The sequence below is a fragment of the Apis mellifera genome, linkage group LG5 (assembly GCF_003254395.2).
Source record: "Apis mellifera strain DH4 linkage group LG5, Amel_HAv3.1, whole genome shotgun sequence".
Classification (NCBI taxonomy): domain Eukaryota; kingdom Metazoa; phylum Arthropoda; class Insecta; order Hymenoptera; family Apidae; genus Apis; species Apis mellifera.
In genome coordinates, this window is record NC_037642.1 from 2,718,988 (window position 1) to 2,743,795 (window position 24,808).

The following is a 24,808-nucleotide window of genomic DNA, read 5'->3' on the forward strand; positions in this document are numbered from 1 at the left end:
TGATAACTTTTATATACATAATTTGTACATATATATGTGTGTGTGTTTTATTTTATCACACGAGAAAAGATTAATCAACAGGATGTTTCAAGGATCAAACTTATCCAAATAAGTGAATAATATTAGTTTATTAAAAATTTATGATAAAATACAGGCTAAATAAGCCTGTATGAGGAACGAAGAGAGAATAAACACGTATATGAGGATAAATGAGTAAGCAATTGAGGAATATGAGGGGGGAGGAGGGATCAATCTGGCTTTGAACGATGGCAAAGCGTTACTGTGGAGAGGGTCAAAGTTTAAATCAAACAATTGTAAGAATTCCGAGTAAGAATCACCGCATAATTAAATTTTTATCAATCCCCGTCATCGACCTCTCCTCTTTACTAAACTTCTTGCAGAAAATACCTATTTCCTGGAAAGGTAAATATCGTAATTTTCCTAATTTACATACGATAAATCAAAGTTTTAACATATTTAATTTTACAGTTAACATCGAGTCGCTTCAAAGAGCCGATAAATCATTTCCCTTCGGGCGTAGAGATCTAAAAAAGAAAATGGCCATTCGTCGAATCCTCCTCCTCCTCCTCCTCCGCGTTTTTCAAAAAGACCAAGTATCTCCATTTACAGTTTATAGAGAAAAGGCGCGCCCGTTGCACGCACGATCCATCGCGTTGGATTCGCCAATCGATCATTTCGACGTTTAACCTGTCCGTCTGTTCCACACGAGTTCCTAGACGAAGCCTTATAGGGATGAAGGTGTGAGCCTCGCCTGGGGGACTTAAAGCTAAGCTCCCCAGACTGCAATTTCGATCCCGTCCATAAATTACTTTATCGCCGTACGATTATTAATTTAAAAAGGGATTACTTTCGCTCGTAATCCATTTCTTCTTCTTCTTATTCTTCAGAAGTAAGTATTTATTAAAGGTTTATTTTTATATTATATACTTCATATATATATATATATAATACAATTTATTCGTTTCGAATTTTTTAATCACAATATTCTATTAATTAATTTAAATGTGATCGATGGACAAATTAACTTCCCATCCAATCCAATTCCATTCAAAGTAAATCGAAAACACGAGGATCAAGAGGAATCTTATTATATTATTGTCAATCGAAATGCGTACACAATTCCAAGTAATTCGAAACTTGCGCGTGCCTTCACCCCGTCCCGACGTAGTGGTCCGCTTACTTTCTGTTTTCATCCGCAGACGCTCGCTCCGTCCTTGTCCGTACGGCGGTGCGACGCGTATGGTGGGAGAAGGACGGAGAGGGAGTCGTAGGGCCAAGCAGAGAGAGTGGGATTTGGCGCGAGCGAGGAGAGAGGGATGGCGGAACTGTCAGTGCTACATCGGTTCTCTTCACGTAAGGACGAGCCTGTGCACAGGGATCACCTCTGCGAATCGCCTCTCGTCGGGACACCTCCAACTTCCTCAGCCAGGTGAGCCTTCCTTCCTTTTTTTCTCTCTTTCTTTCCTTTCTTCTCTCTCTCTCTCTCTTCCGCTCGAAAGATTAATCGTCGCGGATTCGGTAGCAGAGTAATTTATGGCGTCTCGTGGATCGCTCGCTTTGTAAACACGAGTATTTTGTCCCCCCGTTGGTTGGGAGATTAATCGTTCGAAACGCCGTGCGAATGAAGCTTTGCCGGGGAAGGAGAGGCTCCAAGGAGAGCGAGATGGGTTTTCTCGGATCGAGGGGGGGGGGGGGGCGGGAGGGAAGAGAAAAAAGGTGTTCCACCAGGTGAAATTCCGCCCATCTATTTGTTAACGAATATCCAGCGATATTGGTTTGTCGATTCGATTTCGCTTCGAAATTTTCGTTTCGCAAGGTAAACTTTATTTCAAGATCGTGTTTTTGTATATTCCGCGTGTGTTTTGATTCGTTCTAGCCTTCTTTCTCGTCTCCCTTCGCGCCAGAACTTTTGTTTACCTTCTTCCATTCGTTTGTCAACGTAGCCACACGATACGATTTATTCTCTCGATTCGTTGTTTATAAATTTTAATTATTTCTTAATCGCGTATAGAAATACGTAGAGTTAAACTATTGATTGTAATATTGAAAGAGGAACGATCAGATGAATGCGTAAAATGTTTTATTATGGAAGGAGAAAACACAGCGTGTTTTATCGTTTATTTAGAAAAATATCTTATCACAGCGATTTTTCTAAATATCCGTTACAATGGAGGCGATTCTGTGAATCACTGTGCAATCCACTGATCGTGTTCCTGCACTCCAATTCGCTCAAACGATCCTCGTCGACGCACGTCGTAATAAATGCGCTTGTGCTGCTCTTAGATACGAACCTCGGTTTTTATTTTCCTATTGCAAATTATCACGCGATAAATAATCATTGTCGGGACAATTGAAATAGAATTTTCGTTAATTAATTTTGTTAATTAACTTAATCCGAAATTTCGAAATTTATTATTACAACTCGTCTAATTTATTTCCTAGAGAAACTTTCCACGAGAAAGAAAAAAAGAAAAACGTTTCCTTCTGCATAAAATGAATGCATAGCATATTATCTTCCGTGATCACTTATTATTCCAAAGTGTACACGAACGAATTTGCGAGCCATCAATGCGCTCCAATTCTCTCGAACAATTCTTTTCGACTATGCATCGTTTTTTCTCTCTCAGGGACAGTTTCTTACTAATCGTTGTATAAAGGAGAAAAAAAAATAGTTATATCTTTGATTTAACTCTGTGGAATAACATCTTTTTATTCCTGATTTGACAATTAAAGTTTTGAATTAATTAGCTATCGTGTTACAATTTTGAAATTCAAAATTTATATTCTAATGAATGAAAATAAGGAAGAAATGTTTCTTAAAATAATGTAATAAAAATACGAATTGATTTGTTTTTTAATTTTTTTTCTTTTCGACACGTAGGAATACATTATTAATATTTATTTGATATTTATTCTTTGCACGATACGTGTAATTCATTTTCGTTGTAACATTTTAATAAAGTATTTAAGTATATCGTTAATTGGATTAGAATTAATTAATTTAACTTTTCAAAGAAAACGTAAAAAAATCTCTTAAAGTTAAATTATAAAATATAATTCGATGCACGTACGTATTCTTTCTTATTTTTATTTACATCACGTAATATCATTACGTTGAAATTAATTATTATATTACGTAGCGAAACAAGCATTATTCAGATAAAAACCGCATTACTTTCGTTATCAGTCCCTTTGCTTCACGATCTTTTCTCAATGGCTGCACATGTTGACTAGTCGCTGAATTAACGCAGTGTCGTTATTAGATATAATCTAATACGACTGATAACAATCAACCTTACAAATTGGAATTTAAATTTTAATTAAAATAAGATTTTTATTTTATTATCTTCTTTATTTTATTCACTTAAATCTCGCTTCGTGGAATAAAAAGATGATCATGTTGTTATACGTGATAATATTATTGCACAGAGTTAGTAAGTCTCCAACTTATTATTCAGATTGAATATCAGAACAGTCTTTAACATTGAATTTGTACATAAATCTCTTTACACATTTTTACACATTTTATATCCCGGACAAATTAATTTATTCAATTAATACTTCAAGTATACTTAATTTTTAAGTTTTGTCGTTAATGTCGTAATCCAAGATGTGTAAAATTCTTCATTTCTATCAATTGAAAATAGAAAAGAGTGATAGAAAAATATTATTTTTAAATCGATGCAAGACTTTCTTCAAAACTTAAACTCCAAGTACGATATTTCGCGCGAGGTTTCCAACGGATAATTCTTTTCCAATCTCATTAAATATACGGTAGAAATTTCCGAACAATCCAATACAGCAAATCACAGGTATTCGAGCGGGCAAACAGTAAACACATCACGTGCCATCCTTCACCCTTGCACAGAAACGCATCAAAGAAGCCAAATGACTCACACTCGTCCCAACGATCCTCTTGAACACGCTCGCGCGATTAACGCACGCCCCAATGTATATTCACGTACGTATATACAGGATGTCGCCAAATTATTTCTACACATACAAATCTCAAAACGTAACTAACCAACATTTTATTTTTCTCCATGCAAAACACAGTAATTTACAATTCTCATCATCAACGAGTCTCATTTTCTACGAAAAAGAAAGAAAGAAGACAATATATGATTGGACGAGGATTTTCATCGAATTGAATCATTCAAAAATTAATGGAATCTGAACAATTGATTTCAATCTCTTATTAGAATAATCTTATTTTTCTTCGAAAACGAATTATTTATCCACGATTTTTCAGGAAACGAGAGACATTTTTCCCAAAGTTAAGAAAACGTTACTTGAAATTATCCGAGGAGAGATTAAACTCTCGGGATACCGTGTACATTCCCTGTCGAAAATACCTAGCGAATCGGGTGCTGAGCACGCGATATATCAACCCGTGACCACGTCTCCGCGTTTAATCGGCGAGGTCGACAAAGCTTGCCGCCCAAGTATCGCATCGCGGTTAATTAAAGACGATCCCACGAGAGCTGGAAGAAGGAGGAGGAGGAGGAGGAGCGGAGAGAATCGCGTCTGCTGCGCGTCTGCTTTGTGGCCGGCCACAAAGAATCGCGATGATGAGAGATAGCTGAGAAGAAGGGAGGCTGGAAGTGGGTACGAGCAAACGATCTCGAGGCTACTGCTGCTAGTAAAGCGATCGCTGTTGGTTACGTGGATTACGACCGTTAAATCATCGTTGAGTTCTCGCACATAATTGATGAAATTCCTGATATATGAAGAGAAAAAAATTGCAAAATCAACTGATGGTGATGAGTGATATAAATATGCTGATAGTGGAGGATATACTGTTCATCCAGTTCCTGGTCTTGGATAAAATAAATTTCTTAATAGAAGTATAAATAATGAAGGTTTCGAGAGGAGGATTCTTTCTCGAAGAGAGAAGATTCTTTCTCGTTGTTAGAATAATTGGAACAGTAATTCGTTCGATAGATTAGAAATCGATTAGGGTATCAATTAGCGGGAGGAAAATGGGATTAACGCTTGTGCGCGGGCGGGGGTACTAACTACTGCTGCTCCCCGGTTCGAGCAAACACGTGCGTGCCATGTGCGAATGCGTGGCTAATTGTACACGCGGAGCACGGGTGCTGCGTTTACGTTGTACGTGCTTTCGCTAGCCGAACGCTGTAAATCATGGTTTTTACCCGCTTCTGTCTCGAACTCTTGTTTGGTTAACGTTAATCGTCGTCGTTTAATAGTACGGGATTGTGTTGTAAAATAATCCGATGCATCGATAAATGATTCGAAATCGATACACGACCGATTAAATTCGATCTGGATATTTTCTATCCGAATCTCGATAAAACTTGCATGTGATTTAACGGGTGTCCCAAAATTAACAGAGCAAGATTTGAATTAAATGTAAAAGAGAGTTTTTATCGTATCGTTGTATCGCTCCATTTTTACTAAATTTTCAGCTGTTAAACTGTTCTTTTTTCAGGGTTGCCAACAACTTAATGCAAAAATGGCGGCAAATTCAAATCTTAATTTTGGGATACCCTTTATATAAGATATTTATGAATCTTTCTACAAATTATTACACAAATATATATTAAAATATGAAAGACATTTGAGAAAATAAGGAGAACTGGTAAAAATGATTCGAAATGGATATATGTGATTTAAAGGGTATCCCAAAATTAACGCAAGATTTGAATTAAATGTAAAAGAGAGTTTTTAAAATATTGTGTAATAATGAAGACACGTTGTTGTATCGTATAACGCTCCATTTTTACTAACCCTAAATTCTAAACTGTTTTTTTTTCAGGTTTGCCAATAACTTAATGCAGAAATGGCGGCAAATTCAAATCTTGCGTTAATTTTGGGACACTTTTTATATAGGATATTTATGAATCTTTCTATTATTATTACAGAAATATATATATATTAAAATACGAAAGATATTTGAGAAAATAAGAAGAATAGAAAAGATACTGGTAAAAATGATTCGAAATCGATATACAACCGATTAAATTCCATCTCGAATCTCGATAAAACTTGTATATGATTTATATAGGATATTTATGAATCTTTCTACGAATTATTACACAAGAGAAAATAAGGAGAACTGATAAAAATGCGACACGATTCGCGGAGAGAAAAAGGAATTAGAGAATTTAGCATTGTGGAGGAGGGAAGGGGATATTGTAAGTGCACCATGTGCACTTTTAAGCGGCCAATTTAGAAGTGACGTGTTAATATCTCGGGCACACCTGAGAAACGGATTCAAAGAGGCATCGAATTCCATCGGAAGCGGCCTCGCGTTCACGCGAGCCGTTTAATTATAGAAATGAAGCCGTGTACCTGAGCTGACCATGCTCATGGGAGCACCGTATGGTAATCCTAGTGGAAGTAAGTTTTAGTAAAACTATAAATAATCCGGGCAATAAGAGGAGTCGAACATCGTCGAATACCTGGGTCAGCAGACGTTCTGGTTTAGACGGATTTAAAGGCACTTTGGTGGCCACTCTCTCCTTACTCTTCGATCTTCCTTCGATTCACCTACTGCGATGACATGGAGACAGAGAGAGAGAGGGAAAAAAGGAGATAGGAATAAGCCCACGCTGATTATTCATATTCGCGACAAAATTCGAACCGATCCTTGCCTAAAATCGTCTCTCCTCCAGTCTCTTTTTCTCTGAATTCAAATATAGCTCTTCCTGTTATGGCAACGGTGGTAAATTAATCAACGATCAGGATTAAATATATCCCGATTTAAATGTATTCTGGAATCGTTATAGCAAACAGAATCGAGCTTGTCAAAGTTGATTCGATTCTTCTCCTTTTTCCTCCTTCGAAACGAGGAGATTCTTTTTAATGGATGAATTTAATAACTGAATATTGAGAAGGAATCAGAGCGGAGAATTATATATACAGGTGATGAAATGATAGTTTGAAAATAGATGCAAGCTTTACACATCTGTCTATGATTTATAAAAAAGTTATCGTAAACTTTCCAGTTTGATGACTATTTGGTTTTTATAAATTTAAAAAAAATCTACTGGTTTTTAATTATAAAATATCTAGAATATCAGATTCTTCATATCCTCTCTTTTTTATTTTTATTAATTGATTAGATTAGAAAGTATATAGTCACCTCAAACTCGTATTAATTCTTTCAATTTATTTGGTCATCAGATCTGGAACAGTTACTTTTCCAAAATCATCTTCGAATCTCAATCACGTAAGATCTTATCAAGCATCTCAATTTTTCGACAGAGATCATTCATTTCTGAAAAGAAGGAACAATACACTCTCATCTTAACAACCAAAGGAAAGAGATCTTACGTTCCAGTTTCGCTTAAAACTTGGCAAAAGAAGATCCATCGTCGATCCAATGTATATAACGTTATCCTTGGATGTTGAGAGGCGCGTGGTTTATACTACGTGGTGGCGTCAGATCGTCAGGATTCGCTTCTCTCCCTAAACGAGCGATCGAGTTCTAATTCGAGCCGCCGACGGGTTTTCCATCGTTCGAGGAATAATCGAAAACGTAGCGGCGACGAAGTGGACGACGTGCGTCGAGCTCGTTTCTTAACCATAAAAAGACTGTCCGGATTACGTCATGAGACGTGAGTCACGATAGCTGCTGGCCTAAAAACACTATTGCGACGACAAACGACATCGTGTCGATATAATTTCCTGCGGGGAGCATCGTCCAAGGCTCCCGCTATGGGATTCTAAACCGATTCCACCTTTCTTGGAGAGCGGAGAGCGGAGATCACCCTTCGATCGATCAGGTTTTTTTTTTTTAGAAGCAATGAGAGGAAAGATGGTCTGAATTTTACTCGAATCGTGATTGGTTAATGATATTTCGTGTCTTGCTTTTATTTTGTAAAGATAAAAATCTCTAGTAACTTTGTCCAAAGGTGTGATTATATTCGAGAAGACTCGTTAATCAATCATTAAGAAGGTATATAATTTTTTGATTTTTGAAATTGATTTGATCAAGATATTTGTTTCTTCTAATTTGCTAGTTAAAAAGAAAATTATTGGTATTGATCCATCTATCATATAATTTGTCTAAAACTTTTAAGCAAATACTTTGTTCTCTTAAGCTGTCTTTGTTCTCATAATTGTTCTAATTTAATTTTTTTAATTGGATTATAACACTTGTTATATTTTTATTATGAATTTTATAAATTCTGAATTATATATTACTTTACCAATACATTTTGTGCACGTTCTAGCTAGCAAGATTTCAACAAGTTTCTGTCATAAAGTGAATTGAGCTAATATTGTCAGACAAGGATCTTGGTGTAACGAGAATCTTGGAGATGAATTCTATTTCACGAGAGATGGATTTAACGCTTGAAAGCGACACAAAGTATTCGCACGGATATATATTCCGTTTGGCCTTGTTTTCACATCATGCGTTAAAAATTACTGTCTTTCCTCTTTCTTGGTGTAAACTCATGGACGTTTGATCATTAACCTGTAACTAATCATGATTGAAGTGTTCAGCATTTTATTAAACATGTAATAAAATTTGATAAAAGTTATGAGAAAGGTATAAAAATATATTGCAAATAACAATGTAAAATTATAAATTAATAATATGTTTTTCCATACACTCGTCAAAATAATAGTAACTTTTATTAAAAATTTACTGTCAAACAAATTTTTCCAATTTCCTCTTGATACAAATTTTGTAGAAAACATATTCATTTGAACAAATAATACACAATTTTTATCACATCACAAAATAAAGAAATTAAATTCATTCTTGTAATTCAGAATGGTATGTTTCTTTTTTTGTTATAAAATCATTTGAATATTTCTCGTTTCTACATTTTGCAATATATTTTATATAATCTCAAAGTCTCATATACATATTAATATAATACAAATTTATTTATTATAAGGAATACAATAAGAGCGAGTTATTCTAAAACTATAAAAGAAAGATTCTTCAAGATATTTCCAATTAAAACCTGGATAAAATATCACAATGATCTCGACGAACAAAACGTAGAAACTTTAAAAAGAACACGAGTCAATCTGTATTTCTACACACTCCATAAACATCCAAAAAAGAAAAGCTAACTGATTGATCGGCAACGATCATCACAATTTAAACAATCGTGCCAAGTGTGATTTTCGAACCTCCATGGGAAAAGATCGAACTTCTCTTTCTCCCTCCGTTTACCTCTATATAAAGATCGAAAGGTTTTCAAGCGTGGGTGGATCCGCGGAACGAGTGGGCGCATTCAGCCCAGCCGCAATTACGTTTCCTCGCGCGATCGTTTTCGTGCTTCCACGCTCGTTCGAGCACTTGACCCCCTCTGGAGCCGCCTCTGGGCTGTCTGCGTCGTCGATGGTGCGGCCAGATGGTGGTCAGGATCGATATGCTCGAAGAGTTCGATCAAGGTAGGCGTAGGTGTTGTTATTATCCTTCTCTCTTTTTTTTTTTTTTTGAACATCCGTGGTTTTACGCGATTTTCCACGATTCGTAGTGGACAGGTGCGTGTACTTTCAGTATTATTCGAGCATTCTTGTCACGTGGTCGTTGGAATCCCTGTTGACACTTGTTATCTTCGTCTCAATATTAAATAAAATGAATTAAAAATTGTTGAACATGCTAATAATTTTTTTAAAGGATAAAATTTATTTGCATAAAATGAAATATATATTCTATTTGCAATTAAGAAAAATAAAGCTCATGAATTAATTTTAGTTATTGAAACTATTATATAAATTGGAATAAACTTAATTAATGTTGATATTAAAAAAATTTGTTTTCCAAAGTTTATTCCAAATATCTATTATTAAATGCTCGAAAATACTATACAAATAAACAAGTATTATTAGTATGGGAATGTAATTTGATTAGAAATTGGGATGATTGTTTATTTTAAAATTTATTTATTTTATTCTTTCTTAAAGGATTTGATGATTTTCTCAATTGGGCTCGATTCGTTCAACGTTTTCTTTTTAATAAAGGCTTCGAGTTATCCGTTGTTCCATTCGTGATATTCGTTTCCGCCTCGTAACAACCATTCGTCGTGTAATTTTTATTTATGCTTCGAGAAAGAACCGGCCATCTCCCGAGTACAATATGGCCAAGGATAAATCATTTAGATTGCGGGACATAACTGCGTAAGTTAAACGATTCTCAAATTTATATAAATGTATCTGTAAATTTTCCACGGTGGGGAAAGATTAGAAGACTGTGTCACAAACTTTCTTCCTTGTATCGAAATGGAAAAACGAATCTTGGAAAAGGAAAGAAATCCACTCGTTTCTTTCGCAGTTTTATTTATTTTTTTCTTTTTTTTCCGCAGTGCATTTCATCGTGAAATTTGCACTCGAGAGAGAGAAAGAGAGAAGGCAAATTTAAACAAAAGAGCCGTTCGATCGCGTGAGTCTCCTGCGTCCGGATTTGCGTGCAACCGGATGCATCAGACTGCGTCCAAGCTAATAATCAACGTTCAGGTATACGTATAATATCAGAAAAATTTATCCAGACCCTGTTGAAAAAGGCTGGAATCGTTGTTTCTTCCTCGAGACGTGCATAACTTTTTATCAGAAAGTTTGAAAAATGATGTATTTCGTTCATTTTCGTTATAGGGTGTTTTATTGTCGGTAATTTTTTAAGAAATAAGTTGAAAATTCGTTGCTCTGATACGCGAATCTAATGTACGAGTATTTGAAATATCGGTTTTGAATTTAGATTCGATCATTGGAAGCGTCCACGTGTGAAATTTAGTTTTCCAAGTTATCCTTGGTCTTTAACATACGATCCAGAGGATTCGTATTTATTGAAGAGCTATTGATTGTTCAAACGATCTTTGGTTGAAATTTTTTTTTAATCGACCTCCCTTTTATTTTTCTCCATTGATATTTCAAGCATTCGTTTATTAAAATTAATTTAAAAAATTTAAAAATTCGTTTGATTAATCAATTGCAGTCATTAATTTTAAATCGAAAGTAATGTGATTTTCCTTTTCTTATCTTACTTCCTGCAAATTATTAAAATTCTAGAAATATTTTTAATATTTTTTGCTGTTGTGATAAAGAATATATTTCTTACTTCATCATTATTTTCTTTACTTTACATATAAAAGTTTTCAGATCAGTTTGCAACGCGGCCATTTAATCTTCGCAGTAACTAAAAATCTTTCGATTCTTTTCTCCTTTTTTCGGATTAATTTCTGTACTAACACATCTCTTGATTTGTTTCAGAAAAAACGGATCACCCGTCGAGTGGTCGCAGAACGATCGTCGCTTAAACTATCATGGCTGCACCACAGGCCTCATCGCGATTAGAATTGCTGCAGGTACGAATATTTATCTATCTTTTTTTTCAAAAAACCCAGTTTCTTTTCTTCCACAGAAAAATTTCGATTTTGTGGTACGAATTAACGCGAAAATAATTAATGTAATGTTAATATAAAAACAGATTTTTTTTAATCGTTCATAAATCGAGTGTAAATGTTTACAGGAAATTTAAATTTAAATATATGTAGAGAAAATAAATTCGTGACGCGAGAAAGTAAAAAAAAAAAAAAAAAATATCCAAAGTAAAATAATCATTAAAATATTTAAAAGATAAAATAAATCGTTATTTATTATTTTTCGTTGTATATATTTCACAAAATTTACAAAATTTACATATAAATCCATAATTTATTCATAAAATTAATTAACGTGTATAAACATATCATGCATAAAATGCAAAGTAATATTTTAGCGTTCGATTCGCATCAAAGATTACAACATTAATCATTAAACATTAACGAAAGTATGAATATAATACCTTGACATGAACGATATATAATGTATCATGTGTAACGTAGCTCATTTTACGAAAAAGAAAAAAAAAAAAAAAAAAGGAATTCACGCATACTTGATACGAAACGAAATCACAATGCATTCCTCGCGATTTATTCAAAACTGCACGAACTTACAATTACCCTTATAATTATGTGGGAACAAAATTTTTCCCAAACATCCATGTTTTATGCTGTTGTATAAAACATGAAATTAAAGGGGCAAACATCCTTCTGGCAACTTTTTTTTAATCGATGCAATAACACAGTTTGCAAAGTAATTTAATTGATAAAATACAAATCTTCAAATTTTATACCAATAAATTATCATCCAATCCTTTTTTTCCAATAAAGTTTCACAAGTACATAACTTTCAATGTAAAATTTCAATCTAATATCCTCACAAGGATTGGAAACCATTTGTACTTTTTTCGTACCCTAATAATCACAATTTTCATCCGAAATCCGAAAATTAGAAGTCTCGTGGAAATCTCGCCATCCTTCCATCATTCTGAAACTCTCCAGCGTTTCGTTTCGATTACCTAACCGTGTCCACGATCGAGTCCTTGCCAATCCCGTAATCTTGAAATACCCGCGAGCTGGTTAAGGCGGGCACGCGTTCTCCTTTGGCCCACGTAGAGCGCGCCGTGGCCGGACGCATATATGGCATCTTGTTCTTGGCTCGTGTACACATAGCTAACGACCCACGTACAGATGTAGCCGAAATCCACGATCCCATGTGCTCGCTTCTCTAACGGTTGCCTCTTTCAGATCCGGTCATTTGTCGCCCAGTACGTGGCTTCGATTCGAACAATTGGATTGAAAAAAATTTTGAATTGCTTGAAAATTGATACAACGTAAATAAATGGGAAATTTATCTATCTAAGAATAGTTACGAATAAAGAAAAAGGATCAATGGAACAATTGATAGAAGATGGAAAAAAAATTCTTAAAATTTTGAATTGCACTTAAGAATTGGTATATATAACATAAATAAATGGGAAATTTCTCTACAATTGATAGAAGATCCAAAAAAATTCTTAAAATTTTGAATAAGAATTGATATATGCAACATAAGTAAATGGGAAATTTCTCTACAATTGATAGAAGATCGAAAAAAATTCTTAAAATTTTGAATTGCATTTAAGAATTGATATATGCAACATAAGTAAATGGGAAATTTTTCTACAATTGATAGAAGATAGAAAAAAATTAAAATTAAAATTTTCTTAAAATTTTGAATTGTGTTTAAGAATATATATAACATAAATAAATGGGAAATTTTTCTGTCTAGGAATAGTTCTATCTACAAATAAAAGAAAAGGATCGATGGAATAATTCGATTGGAACAATTGATAGAAGATGGAAAAAAAATTCTTAAAATCTTGAATTGTGCTTAAGAATTGGTATATATAACATAAATAAATTGGAAATGGGAAATTTCTCTATCTACAAATAGTTACGAATAAAGGAAAAGGATCGATGGAATGATTTGATTCGAATTGATAGAAAGATCGAAAAAAATTCTTAAAATTTTGAATTAAGAAGAATTGGTATATATAACATAAATAAATGGGAAATTTTTCTGTCTAGGAATAATTACGAATAAAAGAAAAGAATCGATGGAACAATAATTCGATTGGAACAATTGATAGAAGATGGAAAAAAAATTCTTAAAACTTTGAATTGCGTTTAAGAATATATATAAGATAAGTAAATGGGAAATTTCTCTATCAAGAATAGTTACGAATAAAGGATCGATGGAATGATTTTAGATGGAGAAGAATTTCATTAACTGCGTGTAATTGATCCTCGTGCGCGCGAAAAGTGAAACCGCGAGGCCAAGGATGGACGATTGTGGCCGCGTTCGACCGGAATTGCAGTCTCGAGTTCGGATTTCTTGAGTAACAGGAGTCGAGGGACAAAAGGGCGGGCCCTTGTTCGAGGGAAAGAAAGGAGCGGCGGGGTTCGCGATGAGGCGGGCAAAGAGTATCAAAGGGATCGGGAAGAAACAGTGTGGTGGACGCTTGGCTTGTCAACCGCGACCAGTGGCAAGAGCCGTAACTATATTAATGTGACGTCACTTCCTTCGTCTTTCGAGCCATCATTCGACACACAGGGCCGTCCTGGCTAAGATAACCATCGCGTCTGACCTCTTCTTCTTTCTTCTCCAAAGGAGAAGCTTTGTTTCAACGTTTCGTGTGCAATATTTGCGGAAGTTCAGTTTTGCTTAGCATTCGAGGATGATTTATCGATAGACGCGTCGATTAAATAATAATTCATCATTCAAGCGTAGATTTCGGTAATATTTAATTTGATAAGATTAGATTTTTAGACATTCCATTCTTAAAATAAAATTATTATTCCTTTATTAGTTAAAATTATATAAACGGAGTCTTTGGAAGAAGATTTCTCATTTCGATCATTTTTATATATTTGCAATGACAATTTCAAAGAGTAGTTAAGTATATTGAATATTGATTACATCTTCTCGATATTTCTTTTCTCAAACCATAAACGTTTCAAGAAACGAAGACCTTATTTTTTTCGTTCGTTCAATAAAATAAATCAGAGCATCCAGAAAATTCTAATAATCCTCCTCGTATCTAAAGACTTTGATAGAAATGATTCGCACGAGGATTTCAAGGATGGGGACAAGGAATAGGAAAGGAAAATTTTCGCCATTGCTTTCGATACATAAATAATGCACAAAACGTGTGTGCATATCGCTGGCGTAGGTCGATTCTTGGCCGTTCCTCGGCTACCCACGTTGCCCTAAATCCCGTGACACGTTCTTTTTTATATCCTTTAATCCTTGTCGTCGACCTCTTCTCAGATTTTCCGACACAAAATCAACCCGGTTGACGTCACTCCTCTCGTGAGTGAGGGAAAAAAAAATAAAATGTCCCTGCACACGCACACAATAGTAATCAATGCTTTGCATAATTGCACGTTTCGGCCGCGGCAAGTGTCGCGAGAATATAATGCTCTTTTTTCACGAGATAGGGTATAACTAATCCACCCCGTATTATTCATTAAGTTGTCATCGTGTAAACGAATCTGAGGCGGCAAGTTAATTATATATGAAATTGCAATTGCCCCTGAACGAATATTTTAAACGATGTTATTACTGTACTACTACGTTGAACGAGTAATGTTGAGACGTTTAAAGAAAGAAAGAGAGAGAAAAAGGCTTTTATGCGCGTGATAAGATCAAGGATTAAATCTCCAAAGAGAGATTAGATACGAGGGAAATTCGATACACAAATGCAGCAATAATTTAGCAATTGTTTTAAGAACGCGTGATAGATCGGTGTACATATCTGCGTGATATGCATCGTTTAAGTTGGACGTTAATGCTTGCCGTAATTAATGACGTTGATGTTATAAGTCTACGTTAACGTCTGATAACGTAATAACAACTTATCGTTCAACCCCGATTGTTTACCGATTGTAAAATACACTTATACAACGGTAAAAACTTGAGATAACCTATATAGGAGGGAATTAAATTATCGGGAAAGATCGTGTTGCGTAGGAATAAAGGGATACTTTTACTCGAAGAGAATTACATATAATTTGTATTCGTATACAAATATAAACTTCTCGACGAGGAGAAAAGAATATATCCATTTTTATTAAAAAAAAAAAAATAAATTCAAGCTATTAATATCCAGATTAGATTTTATTTTCGAATAATTTAATTAATATGAAAAAAATTTAATCACAAAGATATACGAAAAAAATAATTGGAACGGTGACAAAAATTTAATCTCAGAACAGGAAATTTCTATCGATCTATCGATACCTGAAACAAAAAAACGTTCCACGACCATAAATACTTCAAGAGTGTGCAGTAAACAAAAAAAAGGGAAAAAAGCGAATGATTCGTTCCAACGAGAAGCATGGTGTCGTTGTTGTCAAAGCGGAAAATGTAATTTTCTCGCTGGTGGACAGGTGCGATGAATCGTTACGTCACGTGTCTCCACATTCGACGGCGGGGGATCCCATCCTTAAAAAGAGAATTCCATCCGGGGGAGACGGTGGAGACGGGCTAAGTCGGGTGAGAGGAACGAGAACTGGCAACGATAACGAGTCCGCCTGGTAATTACGTTGCTTAACTGGCCAAGTATCCCGCGAAATTACAATTACAAATCGCCTCGAGTCCCCTCATCAATTATTTATACAGCGGGATCACCGTTACCAACGCTCGGTACACAGCTCGAAAACCCAGATTTTCAGATTCATCCGCGGCCGCGGATAACACACTTCGCGCCGTGTTAACACGGCCCGTTTCTTTATTTCATTTCTCCCTCCCACCGAGGAGGAGGAGGAGGAGGAGGCCCAGAGAGAAAATTGTGAAATTTTCACACAGCATCGATCGAGTTATGAGAAATTTCTTTCTCGTAATTGAAGATTACTTATCGAATTTTTAAAACTTGTGTAATTAATTCGAAAGGAGAAGAACGAGAAGAAGACTTTGAACAAGTAGACTGTAAGAAGATCGGTTTCGGATCGGTTTGGAAATAATTCGCGAAACCTGTTTCTTTTATTTCGAAACGTGTAAAGAAATCTGAAGTTTTATTACATTTTTTTCCTTCGCGCCTTACTAGGACGGGTAAAGTAGACTGTTCTCCAGATTCTCTATCGCGCACTTTCTAACTCTTTTTATTGAAAAGAATTCATTGAATTTGTTATTTTTTTTTTACGACGCTGTAAAGGAAAATATAGATTTCCATTTATTTAATTACGTTGAATTTCTATTTGGATTTGAATTTAAAAGGATGGGATGAGTAGAAGAAGATATTGAAGAAGAAATATATTATATTTCTGAGAATATACAATTTCTCAATCAAAAATATAAAATTCAGCAAGATGTTTAATCTATAAAGATTTATGGAAGAATGGAAAAATAAATTTTACTACTATTTTGCTCTATTACATATATCATGAAAGCTGAATTCAACTTTGAAAGTTCAAAGATTCTAGATTCTCGAAGATCGAATAGATCGATTAATATAAGCAATTCCAATAATCTGTTATAACAAAAATTCAAATATGTTCGATCGATTAAATATTCCGAAGAAAAATCTAATTCTAATAAAAAAGGATATTATTTGAAGAAAATCGGCGTGAAATCGAACAAGGCGAGAGAACTTAATCGCGGTTTCTTCGGACAGTGGGAGAAGAACAGTTTCTTCTTCATCCAGTCTGTACAAATGGTGGATGTGTCAGGATCCTCTTAGGGAACGCGAGAGGGCATAGACGAAGGAAAACATCTTTACTTTTCTCGCTCGTTTTGTTTGGGCAAGCAAAGAAAGACAGCAATTGCTTTTCTCCGGATCGTTAGCGGCCAGTGAACCGCGATCCAACGATTAAACGAGGTGTTTGTATCAATTTTTTTCCCCTCCCCTCACACCTTTTTCCTCCCCTTGATAAAAATGTTAATTCGAAGGGGAATTATATTGTTCGCCCCAGGATTCGATTAAATCTTGCCGATCTGGTAGAAGAGAGATTGCGTTAAATTTGTTTAAAATTATTTAAAATCTTTCACATTTTGCTTAATTGTCCAAGAATTTTAATTCAAGTTGATATAAATATATAATGATAATGATAATAATTCAACGTTATAATATAATATTGGAAATACAACAATCGTACTTTCGAAAAATTACAAGAAAAAAGATAGAATTTATTCAACAAGAGGATGATAGATTCTTCAAAGATCATCGAGCAATATTTCACATCTGATTCGAGTGTCATAAGCATAATCGTGGATATATAATGACGTAACGAGTCCTCTAAGAGGATTTTTTTTCTTTATTTTTTTATTATTTTTTGCCCAGTCGCACCTTCCAACTTGGAAAGGTCGAGCGTGGGTATCGGGAAACGTATCTTAGTTATGGTCAAGCAATTTTACGCGTTAATGTCGACGTGTTGTACGAGAAAATGCGCATATCCGACTTCCTAGAATCGAATCACCTACTCAATTCAGACTCGAAGAACGATCTATTCGATAAGTAAATTCTTCTACGTGAAAAAAACGTGTGTTAATATATTACACGACACCTTTGAAGGATCGAGTCTAGATCAAAGAAAATACGAAAATTGATATGTAAAAATGTTATAGATAAGATTCATTCGATGCAAATTTAAATTTTGTTTATAAATTAATAAATAATTTATTTTTATACTTGCGATCCTTCTAAGAGCATTCCACGAATAAAATAATTGGAGAAAGATCGTCTGATCGACGTTCCATTTTATAAGTTTAATCGCGTTTAAGTCTCGCGTTGTTGATGAAAAAGAATTATACGCGTTCCGCTCGCGATTGAAAATTTTAAGCTTTTTATAAAACTCGTAAAAATTTACACTTCGTGATATTTCGTTGTTACACGTAAATGTAATACAACGTCCAATTCTTTCATTATTTGATTTACAATCCTTTTTAATTTACGCGATAAACGTTGACGAAAATTTGAAACGATAAAAAAATTATGCCACGTATTTTTTTTTTCTTTTTCTATTTTATAAAACGAATCAATATCGATTTAACACGATATAAGATAAATGTAAATATAAAATTGACGATATTTGTAAAATTATTCGCAATTTTTTTATCCTTTTTGTATCAAAATGTTTGTAACATTTAAAAAAAAATTGTTACTATTACTGTAAATTAAAATGTATTATATGTAATGTTATAATAATTGGCGAAAGTCACGATACGATATATAAATCGCGGCACGAGAAATGACAACAAATCGATTGTATACATTTCCGAAATATTTCGCAGTCGCTTTCCGGACACGGAGAGGAACGGTCGTGTTTCTCTCTGCTCTCGTCGAATATATATATAATAATTATTCTCGTTAATTTTAAATAAATTATAACAATCGTGAAAATAATTATAAATAAATTATCGTTAAAAAAATCTGTAAATAGAAAAAATACATTATCGTACGCAACGATCAAATTTATCGATACATTTACGTTTTCCACGTTTTCCATTTCGTTTCATTTTCGACATAAATAATATCGAAAAAAATTCTCTTCGAGCAAAAAAAGCCTACATTGAAAAATTATCGAAATGAAATCCTCTCGCAAAATTCAACCCAGAACCGTCAATTTCTTTAAACATAATTTGATCGTTCATCGATTTCCCTTCCGTTCGCGTGACAACGTATTAAACCACCCGCTTTATGGAATCTTCGTCCAAGGCGCGGTCCCAACGTCGTAAAACTTTTTACATACGAGGCACTTTGTTCACGTGCGCTCGATAATCGCGTCCAATAATGCCTCGGCTCACGGCTATACTCGCGAATTATTCGTGAACAGATCTTTTGATGTATAGATAATGAAATCGTGTATTGAAAAGTGACGTCAATTTCGTCGATCCATAGGCGCGATTTCTTCTTCTTAATTTTTCGCTATTTTGTTCTACTTCCTCTTAAGCAATTTTTAAAACTGTGTCTATTAACATCAACGTTGAGAGAAAAATCTTTCTTGAGATTAATCATTTGAATTTTTTATTGTGTTGTATTTTTGAATTATATTATCTGATTTAATTAAGAGGAAGAAAAATTGTTGTTATTTTAGATACAAAAACGTTTGTTTAGGATAAAATATAATTTAAAAGAAATAAGTATTATTTTCAAGAGACTTATCCGATTATTTTAGATAATAATAAAATGTAACAAGTGATAAGTCGTTTGCAAAAAAGTAGATTTTATCATCAAAAAGTTGTATAAATATAAAATTTATATTGTTCGAACAAAAGATAAAATAATTATTTCAAAAGTTATTTATCTCTTCCATCAAAAGTATCGTCTTTTGATTTGATATTTTCTCACTATTTTGTTCACTGCTTACCAATAAACAACGATACAAACTCGGTATAAAATTATTTTTACACGGATTTACGAATAAATAGTAGCAGCAGAGAGCGTAATGGAGAGGCCATATGGCGGGTCTCGTTCCTTGAGATAAGGGTATCCCTTTTTCGCAGTAACAAACGGAACTCCATTTTATGAGGTGCGTCGTCTCGGTGTTCCTTACGCGATCCCTATCTCAAAGCGTTTACTTTGTTTCATAAACACTTTGCGTGCACGATAATGAAAATCGATAAAATTGGCCCGTGTCATGGTTGCAACGATATCGTGTTAATAAACCATAGGTTCAGAAGTCGTTGATATTAAGTAGATGCACGTGAAAGGATGTTTTTGTACGCGATAATACTGTAACCCTTTACAAGCAAGAACCGTGATTAAGTAATTTATACGGAGTAGAACAATTTTCGTAAATTCGTCTTTCCAACTTGAATCTTATTAATTTTCCGGTAATCTCGATTTTTCTTACGAAATTCGAAGAGATAATTAAAGGATAGATAGAAAAAGGAATGTTTCTAAAAGATATTGGAGTTTATTTATTTACTTATTTATTACCCAATTATAAAGAAATTTATTAAGAATGTGGAGAGGTTTCATTAATAAAAAAACAACTATATAACACTTCTCGTCTCAGTGTTTAGAATCTCTTCGTAGATTTTTTACATCGCCAGAGCAAAAATTAAACGCGCGCGAAAGAGAAATATTGCAACAATAAATGAAATAAGAAAGAAAGGAAAAAAAGGAATATAATCCTTTTCAAATTTTTTAATTGGAATTTACCTGTAAAAAATCAGGGATGATTAATCGAGTTGAAATTATTAGAGAAGGTGTGTGCTGGAACAGTGTGTTGAACACGAGCATGCCATCACTGGCATGGGAGGGGAGGGGGGACAAATTGTTTCCTTTATGACATTGTTTAATTACTTGCCTACGGCCAGTCATACACTTTCTGAAACGCTTCGGTTACACGCGACCGCAGTTGACTTCTAGGGAATTCTGTAAAAAAATTAATTAGGGCGCGAGTGCATTAGTGAATGCGCCCGCTGGATCTCCCTCCTCCCTTCCTCCTCCGGCCAGGAATTGTCATTTATTTTATTGCCTGATGTTTTTCGAGTATGAGGAATTGGAAAAATGTATAGGAATCGTTACGTTTATCTCGTTATTTAATATTGGAGAGTAGAATGTTGTGTCGTATCGTGCGCCATCTGATAACCCTTTTCCGTTACTTTTCTTAATTATATTAACGATCTGCGATAACATTAAAGATTGACTCGGGCCGAGTATTTTATTTTCTCGATTTCAACATCGATAAACGAATCGTTTAGCTAGGCAAATTGATTAATTCCATATATCGTTGAACGTTTCTTTTTTAATCTTTTTTTAAACAAGTTGATTATTAACGTTATTAGGTTATCAAAAATTTTCCAAATTATATTATTTTCTCGTAATTTGGATCGATCATCATCCATTTCGTGTGAAAGTATCCTCATTCATTTAAAAAAAATTTAGTTAGTATTGAAAGATACAATGAAATTTTAAATTGGTTTACTTGTTTATTAATTATCATTAATCGATAATAAATATATAGGTATACTAGATTTAGTTTGATTATCGAAGATTATCGAAAGAATTGGGAAAAATGAAGAGAGTGAGGAGCTGTTTAATAACTAGAAACTATATTAGTCGTGGTCTATTTATCCCTCCAGCAAGTTGCACGCTAAATTGTATCTATCTTTCATCTTAATCGACCCACGCGTGGATTCATAATCGTGTATGCACACGTACGTATACAGGGTGCCCCTATAATTTTCGTATAAATTTTTCCACCTTGTTCGAAATAATAAAAAATGATTGTACAGATAAAATGTCTTAAATGATTTATTAAGCAATTATAAGGAAGATATGGGACGTGAGGAAACTTGTATAAAAATATGGTACGTGAAGAAACTTAATTTTATATACCCCCCACTCAAAAATCTCAAAGTTTATTTTCAATGCTTTTGATAAAATGTTTTATTATAATCATTAATATATCTTTTATACGTAGTTTAAATTTAATATTAATGTTTATGAGATGGTTAATTAATGTGTTTGCAATTTTTGCAAGCATTTATTTGTCAAATAAAATAGAAAATATTTGAATAATTATTCTTAAGAATTACGTATTATATCATTTAATATTCAAGATATTAATTATGATATAATATGTATTTCTTTCTTTCATTCTTAGTTTTTAATTAATAATAATAATTATTGATCACAATATAATATTCAACACTTCTTCTTCTTCAAGATGTTTCTAGTAGAAATTATAACGACACCTTGTACATACAGATGTCCTCTCGATGAATTATATAGCAACGATTCCAGGCTACTTTTTAATCGAAACCCATATAACCGGATGAAACGTTCGTTCAACTTTCTATGTGTCGCGTTTTGAAGAGAGGCCATCAATTGAGAATCGCAAATCTACACGTGCGATCGTACACGTCGATGTTAACGAGCGAATTAATTAGCTTTGATTTGGAAGTATTCGATTGATCGGATTGATGAAACGCGTGCCTCGAATTAGTTATACACGCGCATAAATTAAAATCGAAGAACCTTCGAAATCGAAAGGAATTTTTACGGAATCGATACGGATTTTCTGAAAAATATTTTTAATCAAACCGAATATATTTTACTAAAAACATCTCCTTTCGCGCTTTTTAAATGATCGATTACATCGAAAATCAGTCGGATTAAAAGTTACGAGTTTTTCTTGTTTGTTGTTTCGAGTCCGGTTCGAAGCCATCGCTAGTCTTCTCGATTTTAATCGAGAAAGAAAGGGGAGGGAATTAGAAAAATAAGTTTCACACGGTTGATCGGTTAGATCGCATTGTCTGTCACGAATGCAGAAATGCAATGTGTGCGCACACGACGCGGTGCAACGAGAAAGCAACGGCTCGACGGAGGAGTAGTCGTTAGAATGGTCGGCAGAGCGAAAACCAATCATCTCGCACGAGCGACGATGCTCTCGAGGAACCTTGAACTCTGCACTCGACCAAGTTGGAATTTCTACACGGCACGGATCGAGGGGGAGTGACACGGATCCCCCGTTCATTCGCAAACTGCATATCGCAGGGAATAAAAGCGTGCTCCGTCGAAATTGACCGGGACTGGGTCACGGAAGTATTCGAGCGGCCGGCAATCGAAAGCATTAATCGAGCAACAATCGATGAAACGTGCGACGTAGTTGAGCATTCGAAAAAATTGTTAGGAAATGTATTTTTCTTCTGATTTAAGTTTAGGAACTTCTTTTTCAAAAATAGTTTTTAAATGATCGATTATTTCAAATAACAGAATAGAAGATAAATGAATAGACAAATAGAATATCTTTGTTAATTTATTGTTCAACTCGGTATTTAAATTCATGTAGGATGAATTTACTTCAAATTTGTTTGGAAACGTATAAAATAAAAAGATCGGTATAATGTTTATTTCTAATTTTTGAAATAATACACAAGTTTAATGCAAATAATTTTGGATAAGAAAAAAAGTTTTTCAAGTGGAAGTGTTCGATTATTTCCTAGCTTAAAACGCGATTTAAACGTGAAGCTAGGTACATACATCAACATAACTCTTCCATTCTTTTTTATGAAAAATATCTGAAATTTCGACAACAAATAGGTGGAGATCAGACACTTTCTGCTCGGAAACACTCATTACTTTTAACGTAATGGCACGATATATCTTGGAACTCATAAGATCCCGTAATGTACTGGCGATTCTGACGAAGTTTGCCTGTATGAATTTATAAGAGAAATGACGATAATACGGGAAATATTTCATTCTGGAAAATATTATCCATTAAAGAATAGGATGGATAGCTTGGAAAAATCCTTTTTTTCTTTTTTATTTTTTTTTAGCAAAACTATTATTCCAATATACACGAATTGTGGTTTTTAAAAAAAAATGTTTGTATTATAAACTTTGGATTTTCGTAATTACAGTATCCATATAATTAACAAAAAAAAAAAAAAAAAAGAAAAAATAGGATGCATCTTTTAGGACGCACAAAGAAAAGCAACGAAAATCTCTGTAAAAACACGATGTTTCCTTGTTTTTCAATCTTTCGCTTGTATTAAAAATATATAAGAGAAAAACATTTTATATTACATCATGTTAACGTAACGCCTTCGGTAATTTTAATTTCGCAAAAATCTCTTCTGTTCCCGTACAAAATTTCCACTGCTAAGCTAAATGAAATTACAAAAAGTTTTATAACGAATAAAAGTTCATCCCCGCCATTTGAGAAATAAAGTTTAAAAATTCGAAGGTTTTCCACGAGATGCGTATTATTTGCGCGCAAGATTATCTTTTTAAATCCTCGTTTGGAAGAAACCTTGAACTTAGAAACTTTCATTGTGGGGTAAACTGGTTCTAAATAATCCGGTTAACAACCTGCGACGAAACACGCGACTCCTTTGAATTTTTTCGCGGATTCGAGCATGTTTTTGCTCGAAAATTTTAGCTGAAAATTCGAATTATTATCGTATTCCGCGTATCAATATCGATGATAAATTAAGCAAAGGATATCGAATGGGGATGATGAGTATTAAAATAAAAAAAAAAAATAAGTGTTTTTGATTCTTTTTATATCATTTAACGATTGGTGCTTTGACCAAATGCCTTTCGTGATCAAATAACCTTGAACTTTTTCACTGTTCCACTCTTTGAAATATTTTTGAGAAAGTTATTCTTGTTAAGCGTAGTTAACAATGAAATTACGGCCAAGTAAAATTGTTCCATCAATAATTTATAATTTATAAATAACGCAGCAATAAGACTTATAATCGCAAATGGCACGTGAAAATTGTATTAAACGATGTCCAATTGTTTTAAAATATTGTAAAAAATGATAAATTTTAAATTATTCGTCAATCGATTATTTCATGTTTGATAATCAATAATAGAAAATTTAAATCGAGACTTGAAATTAACTTTAAAAATCCAGTGCAAGAGGCCGCTTTTTTTTCGAAACGAAATGATCAACGAAAAACGGACGAGTAACGAATTCAAACGACGTCACAATTGATTATCGGCTTTTAAAAAATTTATATTTCGTATTAACCC

The 24,808-nt window shown here is 33.9% G+C and overlaps 1 protein-coding gene across 2 annotated transcripts in view; it reads left to right on the plus strand.

The window, feature by feature from the left end:
• Nucleotides 1-1,227: 1,227 nt before the first annotated feature.
• LOC724385 overlaps nucleotides 1,228-24,808 on the plus strand; it is a 40,923-nt gene continuing 17,342 nt past the window's right edge. Inside the window, exons 1-2 of one of the 2 annotated variants that reach the window (XM_026440994.1) lie at nucleotides 1,228-1,450; nucleotides 11,218-11,312. In XM_026440994.1, coding sequence (XP_026296779.1) covers nucleotides 11,271-11,312 — 42 coding nt within the window. In that variant the 5' untranslated portion in view covers nucleotides 1,228-1,450; nucleotides 11,218-11,270. Of the gene's footprint in view, nucleotides 1,451-9,379; nucleotides 9,403-11,217; nucleotides 11,313-24,808 lie in introns of those variants that run through there. The other variant, XM_026440995.1, reaches the window with a different exon arrangement.